The sequence below is a fragment of the Cetorhinus maximus genome, chromosome 25 (genome assembly GCF_964194155.1).
Source record: "Cetorhinus maximus chromosome 25, sCetMax3.hap1.1, whole genome shotgun sequence".
NCBI lineage: Eukaryota > Metazoa > Chordata > Chondrichthyes > Lamniformes > Cetorhinidae > Cetorhinus > Cetorhinus maximus.
The window spans coordinates 12,605,537-12,620,375 of record NC_135903.1 but is presented as its reverse complement, the minus strand read 5'-3'; the positions used below and the strand labels follow the sequence as shown (position 1 = coordinate 12,620,375).

The 14,839-nt window shown below is 50.7% G+C and overlaps 1 protein-coding gene across 2 annotated transcripts in view; it reads right to left on the bottom strand.

The window, feature by feature from the left end:
* Positions 1–12,734, bottom strand: part of LOC144667910 (trafficking kinesin-binding protein 1-like) — a 30,850-nt gene extending 18,116 nt beyond the window's left edge. For both annotated transcript variants that reach the window (XM_078529507.1, XM_078529509.1), the window contains exons 1-5: positions 12,477–12,734; positions 8,942–9,018; positions 3,589–3,705; positions 2,244–2,344; positions 954–1,062 (exon numbers count right to left, since the gene is read on the bottom strand). In XM_078529507.1, the coding sequence (XP_078385633.1) occupies positions 954–1,062; positions 2,244–2,344; positions 3,589–3,705; positions 8,942–9,018; positions 12,477–12,564 (492 nt within the window). In that variant the 5' untranslated portion in view covers positions 12,565–12,734. The remainder of the gene's footprint in view (positions 1–953; positions 1,063–2,243; positions 2,345–3,588; positions 3,706–8,941; positions 9,019–12,476) is intronic.
* Between the last annotated feature and the right edge of the window lie 2,105 nt (positions 12,735–14,839).

Here is a 14,839-nt window from a genome sequence, read left to right as displayed (position 1 = left end):
TTGTTCAAAATAGTGGATGTGGGATCTTTCGCATCCACCTCAGTGGACAGATGGGGCCTTGGTTTAACATCACATCTGAAACGTCACCTCCAAAAGTGTAGCATTCCCTTAGTACCACACTAACGCAACCCAAGTACGCAAACTAATGTACTGAGTACAGACACTGACCTGTCCCGAACACAGACACCAACCATCCCGATTACAGGCACTGACCATCCCGATTAAGACACAGACCTATCCCAAATACAGGCACTGACCTGTCCCGAATACAGGCACTAACCTGTCCCGAATACAAGCACTGACCTGTCCCGAATACAGGCACTGACCTGTCCCGATTACAGGCACTGACCTGTCCCGAATACAGGCACTGACCTGTCCCGAATTCAGGCACTGACCTTACCCGAATACAGACACAGACCTGTCCCGAATACAAGCACTGACCTGTCCCGAATACAGGCACTGACCTGTCCCGATTACAGGCACTGACCTGTCCCGAATACAGGCACTGACCTGTCCCGAATTCAGGCACTGACCTTACCCGAATACAGGCACTGACCTGTCCCGATTACAGGCACTGACCTGTCCCGAATACAGGCACTAACCTGTCCCGAATACAAGCACTGACCTGTCCCGAATACAGGCACTGACCTGTCCCGATTACAGGCACTGACCTGTCCCGAATACAGGCACTAACCTGTCCCGAATACAGACACAGACCTGTCCCGAATACAGACACAGACCTGTCCCGAATACAGACACAGATCTATCCCGAATTCAGGCACTGACCTGTCCCGAATACAGACACAGACCTATCCCGAATACAGGCAATGACCTGTCCTGCTTACAGGCACTGACCTGTCCCGAATACAGACACAGACCATGCTGAGCACCAGAGCCTGGTGTGTGCCTGACTGTCCCCAGGTGGCAGTAGCAGGTATAGGGTCAGTGATTACCTTGTGCCTCAGTTTCTGGTTCTCGTCTTCCAAGCTGTGGAGTTTCTGCTGCAGGAATTCCAGGTGGACGTAATTCTGGAGAGAGACTGAAGACTCGTTCCGTCTCAAGCTGCAATTGGGAAATGCCAAAATGAATCCCCAAAGCACAGGCCTGCTCATTGAACATCCACAGTCCGGCCTCTGTATGCGAGAGTGTGTGAGTGAGGCAGACTGCGTATGATTCGCGTATGAGAGAGGGGGGAGTGGGAGACAGGCAGAACGCGAAAGGAGGAACAGGCCAGAGGAGGAGGAGTGAGAGAACAGGGAATGAAGGGAAGTGGGGAGCAGCAGAATGGGATATGGTCAGGTGTGGGCATGGGAGTGCAGGAGGGATGTGGGCGTCACTGGCTAGGCCAGCATTTATTGCCCATCCCTAATTGCCCTTGAGAACTGTGCCTCTCAGAGGGCATTTAAGAGTCAACCACACTGCTGTGGGTCTGGAGTCACATGTAGGACAGACCAGACCAGGTAAGGATGATAGATTTTCTTCACTAAAGGACAATCGGCAATGGTTTCATGGTCATCATCCAGGTTTTTATTGAATTCAAATTTCACCATCTGTCATGATGGGATTCAAACCTGGGTCCCCAGATCATTACCCTGGATTAATAATAGAGTGACAATACCACTACGTCACTGTCTCCCCAGAGGAGTTGGATGGGTTTAGGAGTGGGTGGGTTTGGATGAGGGGCGAGAGGGGTAGGGGTAAGGTGGTAGGCCTAGGATTGCTGGGGAGGCAGAGAGGGGTTGGGATGACCAGGGTAGGATGGGCTGGGGTGGGTAAAGGTGGAGTGAGGGGGCTGGGGAAAGTGGATGGGGCTAGGATTGGTGGGGAATGGGTGTAGCTGGGGTGGGTAGAGGAAGGGGTGGGACTGGGATGGGTGGGGGAGGGGGTGGGGCTGGGATAGGTGGGGGAGGGGGTGGGGCTGGGATGAGTGGGGGGTGGTGTAGCTGGGGTGGCTGGAGGAAGGGGTGGGACTGGGGTGGGTGGTGGAGGGGACAGGGGGTGGGGCTGGGAAAGGTGGGGGAGGGGGTGGGGTTGGGATAGGTGGAGGAGGGGAAGGGGTGGGGCTGAGATAGGTGGAGGAGGGTGGGGGGCTGGGTCTGGGATGGGTGGTGGAGGGGACAGGGGGTGGGGCTGGGAAAGGTAGGGGAGCGGCTGGGATGAGATGGGTGGAGGAGGGGGAGTGTAGGGCTGGGACAGGTGGGGGAGGGGGTGGGGCTAGGATGGGCGAGGAAAGGGGTACTCACGGGCTGCAGCAGGATGGATTCAGCTCAGTGTCCTCTGTTGTATTGGTGTAGAGATTGAGAAGATCGTCTCTCATGCTCACTTCATGTTTCAGTTGTGCAACCTGTGGAAGGAAGGAAAGGGTTAATATCAAGAGGCTGACAAATTGAGTGACACCAGGAATTGGAGCTGTGCAGCAATGTGTTATGTAATATACCTTTAAGGCAAGTGTTGTAATGTAAGATCACATGATCTTAGCGGGCGACCCCTGCGGGAGAGTCTTGAGTTAGACACAGCGGAGTGCAGACAGAGTTTTGCGTTGTGAGTGCACAAATGTAGCTGCTGAGTTTAGCTTGTAAATAAACAGATGTGTTTATTCTAATAACAATCTCCAGATGTTCTCTGTCTCTGTACCAACTCAGTCACCCCAAAACAAGTGTGCAACCCCGATCCCTTAGCCCCAACAAACCAAAGGGCACTGGGTCCAACAAACTGATAGTGAAACAAGACAGAAACGAAGGGCCAGGGTTTCACGCTTTGCTTCTTCCAATATCACTGATGCGTTATCTGTTTGAGATGTTGATCTACATTGGGCAGCATACCCGGGGAAATCCCCTGCTCTTTTTCAAAATACTGACCATGAGATCTGAGGGCATGAGTGAGGGGACAGTTCAATGTCCCCTCTGAAAGACAGCATCTCTGACAGTGCGGCACTCTCTCAGCGCTGCACCAGGAGCCTAGATGATCTGCTCAAATCTTTGGAGGGAATTTGAACCCGAGCATTCTCCATTAGAGGTGTGTATGTTACACCCTGAGCCATAGTTGAGACCTCAGTTGGTGATTGAGAAGGGAGTTTGTCCACGGGTTAGAATGTGATGGGGGCAGGGGTGGTGAATGAGGAGTGGGGGGTGCTCAGCCTGTCACTTGCCCTCGCTTACAGCTTTCCATCACCTCGGGAAATCCCAAAGTCATTTCTTTCTTAGATAATCCGGTAGTGTTGGTTGAGGGATAAACATTGACCAGGTGCCCTTTTATGAATAGTGCTGTGCAACATCTTCCAACCCCCCCAGGCAGAGGTGGCCTCAGTTTAACATCTGGCCTCAGTTTAACATCTCACCTCAGCACCACTAGCAATGCAGCACCCCCTCAGAGCTGCACTGGAGCATCAGCCTGCATTGGGGGTTCAACTCTGTGGAGCCAGTGTTCTGACACAACACTGAGCCGTGGCTATCAGGTTGTTAAAGAGAGGGCAGAAAGTTAGACAATGACTGTTACCAGAGTGTGTAACAGGGCTGTTGTGTGCCATTGACTGGATGCTGATGGAGAAAATCAGCAGCACCTTGTTCTATCCCAGCTGCTCAGACTCACCTCCTCGTTGATGTGCTGAAGCTGTTCCTCCAGGTAATCATTGTTCTCGGTCAGGATCCGGTTCTGTTTGAGGAGAGACTGCCCAATCCGAGCCGCAAGCTCCAGATCACGCTCTTTCTGAAATCACACCATCATTACTCAGTTAGGAACAGAAAACTGAACCAATCAGCACAGGTTATGCGGAATGACAGGCCCACACTTCATGTCATTACAACTTTCCAATGTGATCACAAGCTTACATCTTCCAAAACAGAAGAACAAACTCCAAAAACCATTAATTAACAATGTTTACCCCAGGGGCTTTCCCTCATTTTCCACCAGCTTTTGTGCAGATACTGCCTCTCACTGAGGTGCAGTTCCACACACACTGACTCTCACTGCGGAACAGTTCCACACACACTGACTCTGACTGGGCTGCAGTTCCACACACACTGACTCTCACTGCGGAACAGTTCCACACACACTGACTCTGACTGGGCTGCAGTTCCACACACACTGACTCTGACTGGCGTACAGTTCCACACACACTGACTCTCACTGGGGTACAGTTCCACACACACTGACTCTCACTGGGGTACAGTTCCACACACACTGACTCTCACTGCGGAACAGTTCCACACACACTGACTCTGACTGGGCTGCAGTTCCACACACACTGACTCTCACTGCGGAACAGTTCCACACAGGCTGACTCTCACTGGGGTACAGTTCCACACACACTGACTCTCACTGGGGTACAGTTCCACACACACTGACTCTCACTGGGGTACAGTTCCCCACACACTGACTTTCACTGGGGTACAGTTCCACACGCACTGACTCTCACTGGGGTACAGTTCCACACACACTGAATCTCACTGGGGTACAGTTCCACACACACTGACTCTCACTGGGATACAGTTCCACACACACTGACTCTCACTGGGGTACAGTTCCACACACACTGACTCTCACTGGGGTACAGTTCCACACACACTGACTCTCACTGGGGTACAGTTCCACACACACTGACTCACACTGGGATACAGTTCCACACACACTGACTCTCACTGGGGTACAGTTCCACACACACTGACTCTCACTGGGGTACAGTTCCACACACACTGACTCTCACTGGGGTACAGTTCCACACACTCTGACTCACACTGGGATACAGTTCCACACACACTGACTCTCACTGGGATACAGTTCCACATAGATTGAGCAGAGCGTTCTGCTTCCGTTGGCAGTGGGCATGTTTGGCAGGGTGAGTACACAATATGGCAGGAAGACAGTTTTATGCCATCGCGAAAGCAGTTGCAATGATCAGCTGCACCTGTCACTGATGGGCCACGTTTCCCACTCGCACATCAGGAACCTAATTTCAACACCTTAGCATCTCATTATAGGCCCTGCTCGCCAATGTCACCTCCCTACCAGCCCCCACGCTGGATCATCTGGGCACTTCACACCGATGTGTTTCACAACTGTACATAAGTGACATGCACCTGGCGAGCTGCACTTCTCTCAGGACTACCAGGTTTGTTTGCCTACCTTGCTTTGGGCAGCACTTGTAGCCATCAGCGCCAGGCTTCACAGACAGCACCATATCGCTTTTAGTGGGCTCATGGGCAGGTCTCTACCCACCAGGCCAGCCGTAAGGCGGGTGTGGCTTTTCAATGGCTGCAGGGCTAGGTCTTGCTTGGGGAAGGGGGAAAACTGGCTGCAGGCAAAGGAAGAGGCTGCAGGGTGAGGGCTGTACTGAGGAAGGAGGGTATCCTAGAGTATGTGTGGGGGCACATGTTGATCTGTGCAAGTGGCCTCAAGGTGGTGAGGGCTGAGGAGGCAGTGTCCAGAGGAGATGAGGCCAGATGGAGATGTGAGGGTGTGTGTGAGAGAGTGACTGGTGATGTCCCTCGAGCTGGCAGTGAGTGAGATGCCAGTGAATGTGTGATGAGCTTGTGAGTGTGAGTTTAAAGTGATAAGATGGTTGCCATACCCTGGCGACATGGATGAGATCATTCATCCTCTTTCTGCGCAACCTCTTCTGTCCAGTGTTGGTACTGACCACCTGTGCCACCGCCTCCCAAGCCGGAGTGATGAGACTGCTGGACCTCCATGGCCAGGGGGGGCGGGGGTAGAGGACATCACGGGGGGGTGGGGGGGGGGGGGGGGGGGGGGGGGGGGGTGGTAGAGGACATCACGGGGGGGTGGGGGGGGTGGGGGGGGGGGGGTTAGAGGACATCACGGGGGGGCCTCCAAAAGACCTTCCAGTGACAGGTCACTGAACACTTCATGGCTCTCAGGGCCATGTCTTCACTGGAGCAGTCCTGGGCTACAAGCATTGAGAACTCTGTGAGCAGCTGTAGTTTCGATATGGAACCCGGAGTAAGGAAGCGGTGAGATAACGGTGTGGCGTGCGACTCAATCCTGCATACACGCTGCACAATTCCCAGCCTCTGACCTGCTCTTGTAGCCACAGTATTTATATGGCTAGTCCAGTTCAGTTTCTGGTCAATGGTAACCCCCAGGATGTTGATAGTAGCGGATTCTGTGATGGTAATCCCATTGAACATCAAGGGGCGATGGTTAGATTCTCTCTTGTTGGAAATAATCATTGCCTGACACTTGTATGGCGCAAATGTGACTTGCCACTTGTTAGCCCAAGCCTGGATATTGTCCAGGTCTTGCTGCATTTGGACATGGACTGCTTCAGTATCTAAGGAATTGCGAATGGTGCTGAACTTTGTGCAATAATCAGCGGACATCCCCACTTCTGACCTTATGATGGAAGGAAGGTCATTGATGAAGCAGCTGAAGACGGTTGGGCCTAGGACACTACCCTGAGGAACTCCTGCAGTGATGTCCTGGAGCTGAGATGACTGACCTCTAACAACCACAACCATCTTCCTTTGTACTAGGTATGACTCCAACCAGTGGAGCGTTTTCCCCCTGATCCCCATTGATTCCAGTTTTGCTAGGGCTCCTTGATGCCACACTCAGTCAAATGTGGCCTTGATGTCAAGGGCAGTCACTCTCATCTCACATCGGGAGTTCAGCTCTTTGTCCATGTTTGAACCAAGGATGTAATGAGGTCAGGAGCTGAGTGGCCTAGGAGGAACCCAAACTGAGTGTCAGCGAGAAGGTTATTGTTAAGCAAGTGCTGCTTGATAGCACTGTTGATGACCCCTTCCATTATTTTACTGATGATCGAGAGTAGACTGATGGGGCGGTAACTGGCTGGGTTAGATTTGTCCTGCTTTTTGTGTATAGGACATACCTGGGCAATTTTCCACATAGCCGGGTAGAGGCCAGTATTGTAGCTGTACTGGAACAGCTTGGCTAGGGGCACGGCAAGTGCTGGAGCACAAGTCTTCAGCACTATTGCCGGAATATTGTCAGGGCCCATAGCCTTTGCAGTATCCAGTGCCTTCAGCCATTTCTTGATATCACATGGAGTGAATCAAATTGGCTGAAGACTGGCATCTGTGATGCTGGGAATCCCCAGAGGAGGCCGAGATGGTTGAAGATTGTTGCGAATGCTTCAGCCTTATCTTTTGCACTGCTGTGCTGGGCTCCCCCATCATTGAGGAAGTGGATATTTGTGGAGCCTCCTCCTCCAGTGAGTTGTTTAATCGTCCAACACCATTCATGTCTGGATGTGGCAGGACTGTAGATCTGATCCATTGGTTGTGGAATCGCTTAGCTCCATCTATCACTTGCTGCTTATGGTGTTTGGCACGCAAGTAGTCCCGTAGCTTCACCAGATTGACCCCTCATTTTTAAGTATGCCTGGTGCTGCTCCTGGCATGCCCTCCTGCACTCTTCATTGGACCAGGGTTGATCCCCTGGCTTGATGGTAATGGTAGAGTGGGGGATATGCCGGGCCATGAGGTTACAGATTGTGTTCCAGTACAATTCTGCTTCTGCTGATGGCCCACAGCGCCTCATGGATGCCCACTCTTGAGTTGATAGATCTTTTCGAAATCTATCCCATTTAGCATGGTGGTAGTGCCATACAAAACAATGGAGGCTATCCTCAATGTGAAGACAGACTTCGTATCCACATGGACTATGCAGTGGTCACTCCTACCGATACTGTCATAGACAGATGCGTCTGTGGCAGGCAGGTTGGTGAGGATGAGGTCAAGTGTGTTTTTTCCTCTTGGTTCTCTCGCCACCTGCCGCAGACCCAATCTAGCAGTTATGTCCTTTAGGACTCAGCCAGCTCGGTCAGTAGTGGTGTTACCGAGCCACTCTTGGTGATGGACATTGAAGTCCCCCACCCAGAGCACATTCTGTGCCCTTGCCACTTTCAGTGCCCCCTTCAAGTGGTGTTCAACATGGAGGAGCACTGATTCATCGCCTGAAGGGGTGGTGGGTGGAGTGGGGGGCGGTGTTATAATCAGAAGGAGGTTTTCCATGTTTGACCTGATGCCATGAAGCTTCATGGGGTCCGGAGTTGATGTTGAGGACTCCCAGGGCAACTCCCTCCTGACTATACCATTGTGCCACCACCTCTGCTGGGTCTGTCTTGCCAGTGGAGCAGAACATACCCAGCGATGGAGATGTTGGTGTCTGGGAGATTATCTGTAAAATATGATTCTGTGAGGATGACTATGTCAGGCTGTTGCTTGACTAGTCTGTGAGACAGCTCTCCCAATTTTGGCACTAGCCCCGGATGTCAGTAAGGAGGACTTTGCAGGGTCGACAGGGCTGAGTTTGCCATTGTCATTTCAGGTGCCTAGGTCAGTGCTGGGTGGTCCGTCCGGTTTCATTCCTTTTTGACTTTCTAGCGGTTTGATACAACTGAGTGGCCTGCTAGGCACTCGGAGATCAGTTTAAGAGTCCGGAATCACATGTAGACCAGTTAGGATGGCAAATTAGTGGATGGGACATTAGTGAACCAGATGGGTTTTACGACAATCAACAATGGTTTAGTGGTCAAATTTAACCATCTGCCTTGGTGGGATTCGAACCCAGGTCCCTAGAGCATTACCCTGGGTCTCTGGATTACTAATCCAGCAACAATACTACCATGCCACTGCCTCCCCTTTACAGGGCAGGAGGTCATTTGACCCATCGTGCCTTTGCTAGCCCATTTGAAGAGCCACCCAATTAGTCTCACTCCTCCTGCTCTCTCCCTGTAAATGTTTCCCCTTCAAGGGTTTATCCAATTTCCTTTTGAAAGTTATTATTGAATCTGCTTCCACCGCCCTTTCAGGCAGCGCATTCCCGATCATAACAACTCACTGAGTAAAATAAAAGTCTCATCTACCTGCTGAACCTCTTGCTAATGATCTGAAGACTGTGATCTCTGATTACTGACCCTCTTGCCAGTGTGAATAAACAGAGGTTATTGACTCTGCCTCACCTCCTCCAGTAAGTGTGTGACAGCCTCGATGTCATGGTATGTCTTTGTCACCTGGCCCACCCTTTCTGCACAAAGAACTGTGAAAGGAAACAGACAGTGATCAGTGTCCAACTCTGCCCCATCACCAACAGCCTTCTGTTACCCCCACCTCCCTTCGCTTCCCCTCCCCGCCACTCCCATTTCAGCCCTACAGCAGAATTCAGTCCTTCTTCCGCTCGACGTGTGAGGGTTAAGGTTTGAGATGCCCGGCTCTGCTCTCTCTCCTCATCCTCTTCTCCTCACTTTTTAATACCTCCAACTGGATAGCAGTTCCACAGGCTCGGACACCAGCTCCTGTGTTTCTTCAGGGTAATTCCAAGTGTTCTGGACAGCACACCTGGATTAATGGGTGCAAATTTGGTGTCCATATCTAAGGAAGGATGCACTTGGGGGCGGGGATGAGGGGGCTGTCCGACGATAAGAGGCTGAGTAAATTGGGTTTATGTTCTCTGGAGTTTACAAGAATGAGAGGCAACCTCATTGAAACCTACAAGATTCTGAAGGGGTTTGACAGGGTGGACGCTGAGAGATTGTTTCCCCTGGTCGGGGCAATCTAAAGCTCGGGGGCACAGTCTCAGGATAAGGGGCCGATCATTTGGGACTGAGATGGGGAAATTGCTTCACTCAAAGGGTTGGGAATCTTTGAAATTCTCTATCCCAGAGGATTGTGGATGCTTCATCATTGAATAAATTTAAGGCCGGGATAGACAGGTATTTGTTCTCTCATGGAATGAAGGGGTATGGGGAATGGGTGGGAAAATGGAGCTGAATCCCAAGGTCAGCCATGATCGTATTGAATGGTGGGGCAGGTTCAACAGGCCGTGTCATTAATATAGGTGCTGTCTTTCAGGTGAGATGTTAAACTAAGACCCCAACTGCGCTGTTAAAGGTCCCATGGCCACTAGTTAGAGTCATTACTGCACAGAAGGAGGCCATTCAGCCAATGTCGTTTCTGTAGAATAATCCAATCAGCCCCAATCCCCAGCTCTATCCCCGTGGCCTTGTATGTTTATTTTACTGAAGTGCCCGCCCAATTTCCCTTTGAAATTATTCATTGTCCCCTTCCGCAACCCTCGTGGGGGGTGATTTCCAGGGTATAAGAACATAAGAGGCAGGAGGAGCAGCCATTGAGCCCCTCGAACCTGTGGAAACTTTCCCTCCTTAGCCCAGGATGAGATCAGCTGACCAGTCACAGACCCAGGGACTGACCCTTGGGGGGTTGAGGGGGAGAGAGGGGCACACGAAAGGGGGCAGGGGGGGTGCAGTGTTGGCAGCTGTGTTTACGCTTTGGGAGACCAGAAGCACCAGCCACCCTCCCCACAGCCCTAATCTCACGCCAATCCCAAGCTGTTAAGAGTACGTGAGTAGACGCACGTTCCACACACTATATCCTCCCCCGTGCAAGACGCAGCCTCCTTGTCCTGCATCACTAACGCCACAGGAAGGTCATGTCTTTGTTCTATTAATTGGACTTTATTTTCACACAGAGGTCTGACGGTGATTTGTAAAATGAGGAGTGACAGCTCAGATTTAACTCTTTGATTGCCCACCTCACCCATTCCACCACACTTTAACTCTGCTCCTCATTCTAACATTAACCCTTTGAAGATGCTCCCAGTGGCTTCAGGACACAGTGGTTGGCACCGAGTCCCACTGACCCAATCCCTGAATCTCTGACCCCCGGCCAGCGTCGCAACAGGAGACCATAGTCCACCCCAATGTTCCTGGAATAATAAAGGGGGGAAGAAAAGGATAGAATTTCCACTGCAAAAGGGTCCCAAATGATTAAAATAAGATTACAATAAAAATATATATAAAAATAGACAACCCAAGGTCAACCTACAAATTGGATTTGGACATGACAAATGCACACCAGGCCTCAGCCTTGTAAAGCCCTCCTCACTAACGTTCCTTCACTGTCGCTGGGTCAAAATCCTGGGACTCCCTCCCTAACAGCACTGTGGGTGTACCTACACCACATGGACTGCAGCGGTTCAAGAAGGCAGCTCACCACCACCTTCTCAAGGGCAACTAGGGATGGGCAATAAATGCTGGCCCAGCCAGTGAAGCCCACATCCCAGAAAAGAGTGGATGAATGTGGAATGTGTTTGTACGATCATTGGGAGCAATGTGCCCACTCAGAGCATGGACAAATCACCCAGCACCACCCAATATCCCGGCTGACATGAGGAGAGTAATGGAGCTTGTGGAACTTCAGCACTTTCAGGAGGGGAAGGCAGAGAACAGACGGACAGAGAGAGAGAGAGAGAAAGAGAGAGTGAGAAAGAGCTGCAAAGAAAGCAGTGATTGAGGAATGCCAATAGAGAAAAACAGCGAGTTCAGAATTGTTCCAAACCTTTGAAATAGTTCATATGAGAATTGAAAAGTATTTAGAGTACAAAATGGGCCATTCATCCTGACACATCCATGCTGGCATCTATTCTCCACACCAGCCTCCGCGCAGTCTAACCCCTCTCATTGTTTCAGCACACCCTTCTACTCCTTTCTCCCTCGTGTATTTATCCAGCTTCCCTCAAATGTATCTATATTGTTCACCTCAACCATTCCCTGTGGTTGAGAGTTCCACATTCCCAACACCCTTTTTCCACAATAAGACAGTTTATTGTTTATCAGCCTGTTTGAATGTCCAAGCGCTCTTTGGACACACGTTCCCTGTGAGGAATGCCGGGGTCTCCTCTCATTCCCCAACTCATTAACATCCCGGTGATTGGACACAGGGCCCACACTCCGATTCAATTTACTCCATTCTGTCAAAGAACAGCAAGAGCAGCGAATGGAGCTGAACCCACATCGCCCACACAAACACCCTCTACCTTGCACCCCCCCCACACCCTACAACCCCCACACACCCTCCCCCCACAATAGGACCCTTCCTCACACCCTTCACCCTCTCTCACACCCTCCCCCCAACCTCGCACCCTTCAACCTCCCTTTCACTTCCCCACCCCCATTCCTCTCACCACAACCCCCCACCCCCATTCCTCTCACCACAACCCCCCACCCCCAACACACACGGATCCATCGCAGTTAATGGGTTGGAGACATTCGACGGGTTCACTGCTGAATATTTGGAATTCTGACGATTGCAGAGTCCCCTTGGACCCAGTAAACCATCAGTAATCATCAGTAATCATCAGTAATCATCAGTAATCATCAGGGTTCAGCAGTAATAATCAGTTAACATCAGTAACCATCAGTTATCATCAGTAATCATCAGTTATCATCAGTAACCATCAGTAATCAGCAGTTTCCCCCTCCAAAACGGTGAATTTCAGGTGAAGCGGTAATTGAGGGACAATTGACAGGGGTTCTGACATGGCCCAGGGGTGTGCTCGATATCGACAATTTATTGCTCTCGCCAAAAAGATTCCAAATTCCAAAGTGTCCCTGATACAAAAAGACGCAGTAAAATGGCTGTCCTGACAAAAGGCCACTGAAATCATTGTGACTGAATCCCCTTTCCCCCTCATCGTACCTTCCCGTATGTCACATTGCATCGCATCACTGACATTGTCCCACTCAGTCACACAATTCCCATCGTCTTCACTGTTCCACGTGTCCATACCAACAAATTACCAGCTCTGTGCAATCGGAGCCGATTGAGACTGGAAGATTCACGCATAGGTTCCTGAACAAATCTCCGGGCAGCCTCAGCAACAATCGGTCCTTCAGATAGCTCCAGGAAGCGGTTAAAGGCTCTCGTTCACTGGCAGCCCCGTGTTTGTAAATATCTGTTGGTAGTCCTGCCATCCAATGAGTGGAAGCTCAGCTCACGGACTGACCGGTCTTATATACATGTCAGATCCAATAATACCCAACCGAGGGCCAAGCACACCTCAAGAGGGAGCTAACAAGAGAGCTCAAGGGTTTTTTGTAAATAAACCTCCATTCTTTAGTGTTAATCGTCCCTAATTATTCCCCAAGAATTAAAACATTTTCTCCCTGTAAACAGTTAGCAGAGCTTTATTCTAAAATTGGAATTATTATTCGACTGGTTTTAGTTCCAGCCCCTTTAGACTGTTCAATGGTTGATTCCCTGGTCCATGTTACAGTGATTCAGAGTCAGGGAACCTGCACAGGACAGAGCTACACCCAGCCCAGAGAGACCAGAACAAAAACACTCCCTCACACACCCACACTCAGTGACACTGACACTCAGTAAATGCAAATTATTCAGAGAACCAAAGTTTCTTTAGAAAGTCAGGATTTTTTGCATCATCCCTTGTCTCACAATTCCCCTTTTCCACCAACCTGACAGCCCCTCTGCCCTCCCCTCCCTCCTGCAGTATCACCCCCCTCCCCTCCCTCCCTCCCTCCTGCAGTATCACCCCTGCCCTCCCTCCCTCCTGCAGTATCACCCCCCTCCCCTCCTTCCTTCCCTCCGTCCTGCAGTATCACCCCTGCTCTCCCTCCCTCCCTCCCTCCTGCAGTATCACCCCCCTCCCCTCCTTCCTTCCCTCCGTCCTGCAGTATCACCCCTGCTCTCCCTCCCTCCCTCCCTCCTGCAGTATCACCCCCCCTCCCCTCCCTCCCTCCCTCCTGCAGTATCCCCCCTCCCTCCCTCCCTCCTGCAGTATCACCCCCCTCCCCTCCTTCCCTCCCTCCCTCCTGCAGTATCACCCCTACCCTCTCCTACTCACTGTTTTCTCAGCTTCACTCTGTTAAAGGTAACGGACTAATGTCAAACTTTGTGCCAGAGGTTAAATAAAACTATGATGAGTGAAAGAGAGTTAGAGAGAATACATGAATGTAAAGAGGGAGAGAAGGTTAGAAACAGAGAAGAGAAAGGATGAGGGGAGACGCTGAGACCAGGAGTGACAAATAGGCAGAGTCAGAGAGCAAAACTGGAGAGAAGATGAACAGCCACCAGCAGGAGTGTGTGTGAGTGCACAAGTATCTGTGAAATGGTGCATGTGTGTGTGTGTGTGTGTGTGTGAGAGAGAGTTTGTGTGTGTGTGAGCACACGTGTGATTATGTGAGAGTGTATGCGAGTATCTGTATGTGTATCTGTGTGTGTGTGTGCGCGCGCGCACATTTGTGTAAGAGAGTGTGTGTGTGTGTCTCTGTTTATGTGTGTATCACTGTGTCGGTGTGTGTGTGTGTCTGTGTGTGTGTGTCTGTGTGTGTGTGTCTGTGTATGTGTGTCTGTGTCTGTGTGTGTCTGTGTGTGTGTGTGTCTGTCTGTGTGTGTCTGTCTGTGTGTGCGTGTGTTTGTCTGTCTGTGTGTGTCTCTGTGTGTCTGTGTGTGTGTGTCTGTGTGTGTGTGTGTGTGTGTGTGCGTGTGTCTGTCTGTGTGTGTCTGTCTGCGTGTGTGTGTGTGTGTGTGTGCGTCTGTCTGTCTGTCTGTCTGTCTGTGTGTGTCTGTGTGTGTGTGCGTGTGTGCACGCACGCGATTGCTCAGTCAGATCTGTCTCACAGGGTCTCCATGTGTTGTCTGTATCTGTTGTGCAATGCCTATGCTGAGCTCAGTGTTTTATCTGCACATTCACTCACACAACGAATAATAAAACCCCAGCTCCAGCTTTGTAATCTTAGGTTTAATTCTATGATTGCCATAGCAAGGATTAAGAATAATCCCCAAAATGTTTTAAATCCCTGAGATTCACATCGAATTATATAATATTTACAGCACAGAAACAGGCCATTCAGCCCAACCAGTCCACGCTGGTTGGTTATCTCCACACAAGCCTTTTCCCACCCTTAATTCATCTCACCCTCTCAGCATAACCTTCTATTCCTTCTCCCAAATGTGTTTATCCAGCTTCCCCTTCAATGTATCCAGACCATTCCCTCAACCACTCTCTGGATAAATAAATTTCTCCTGAACTCTCTGTTTGG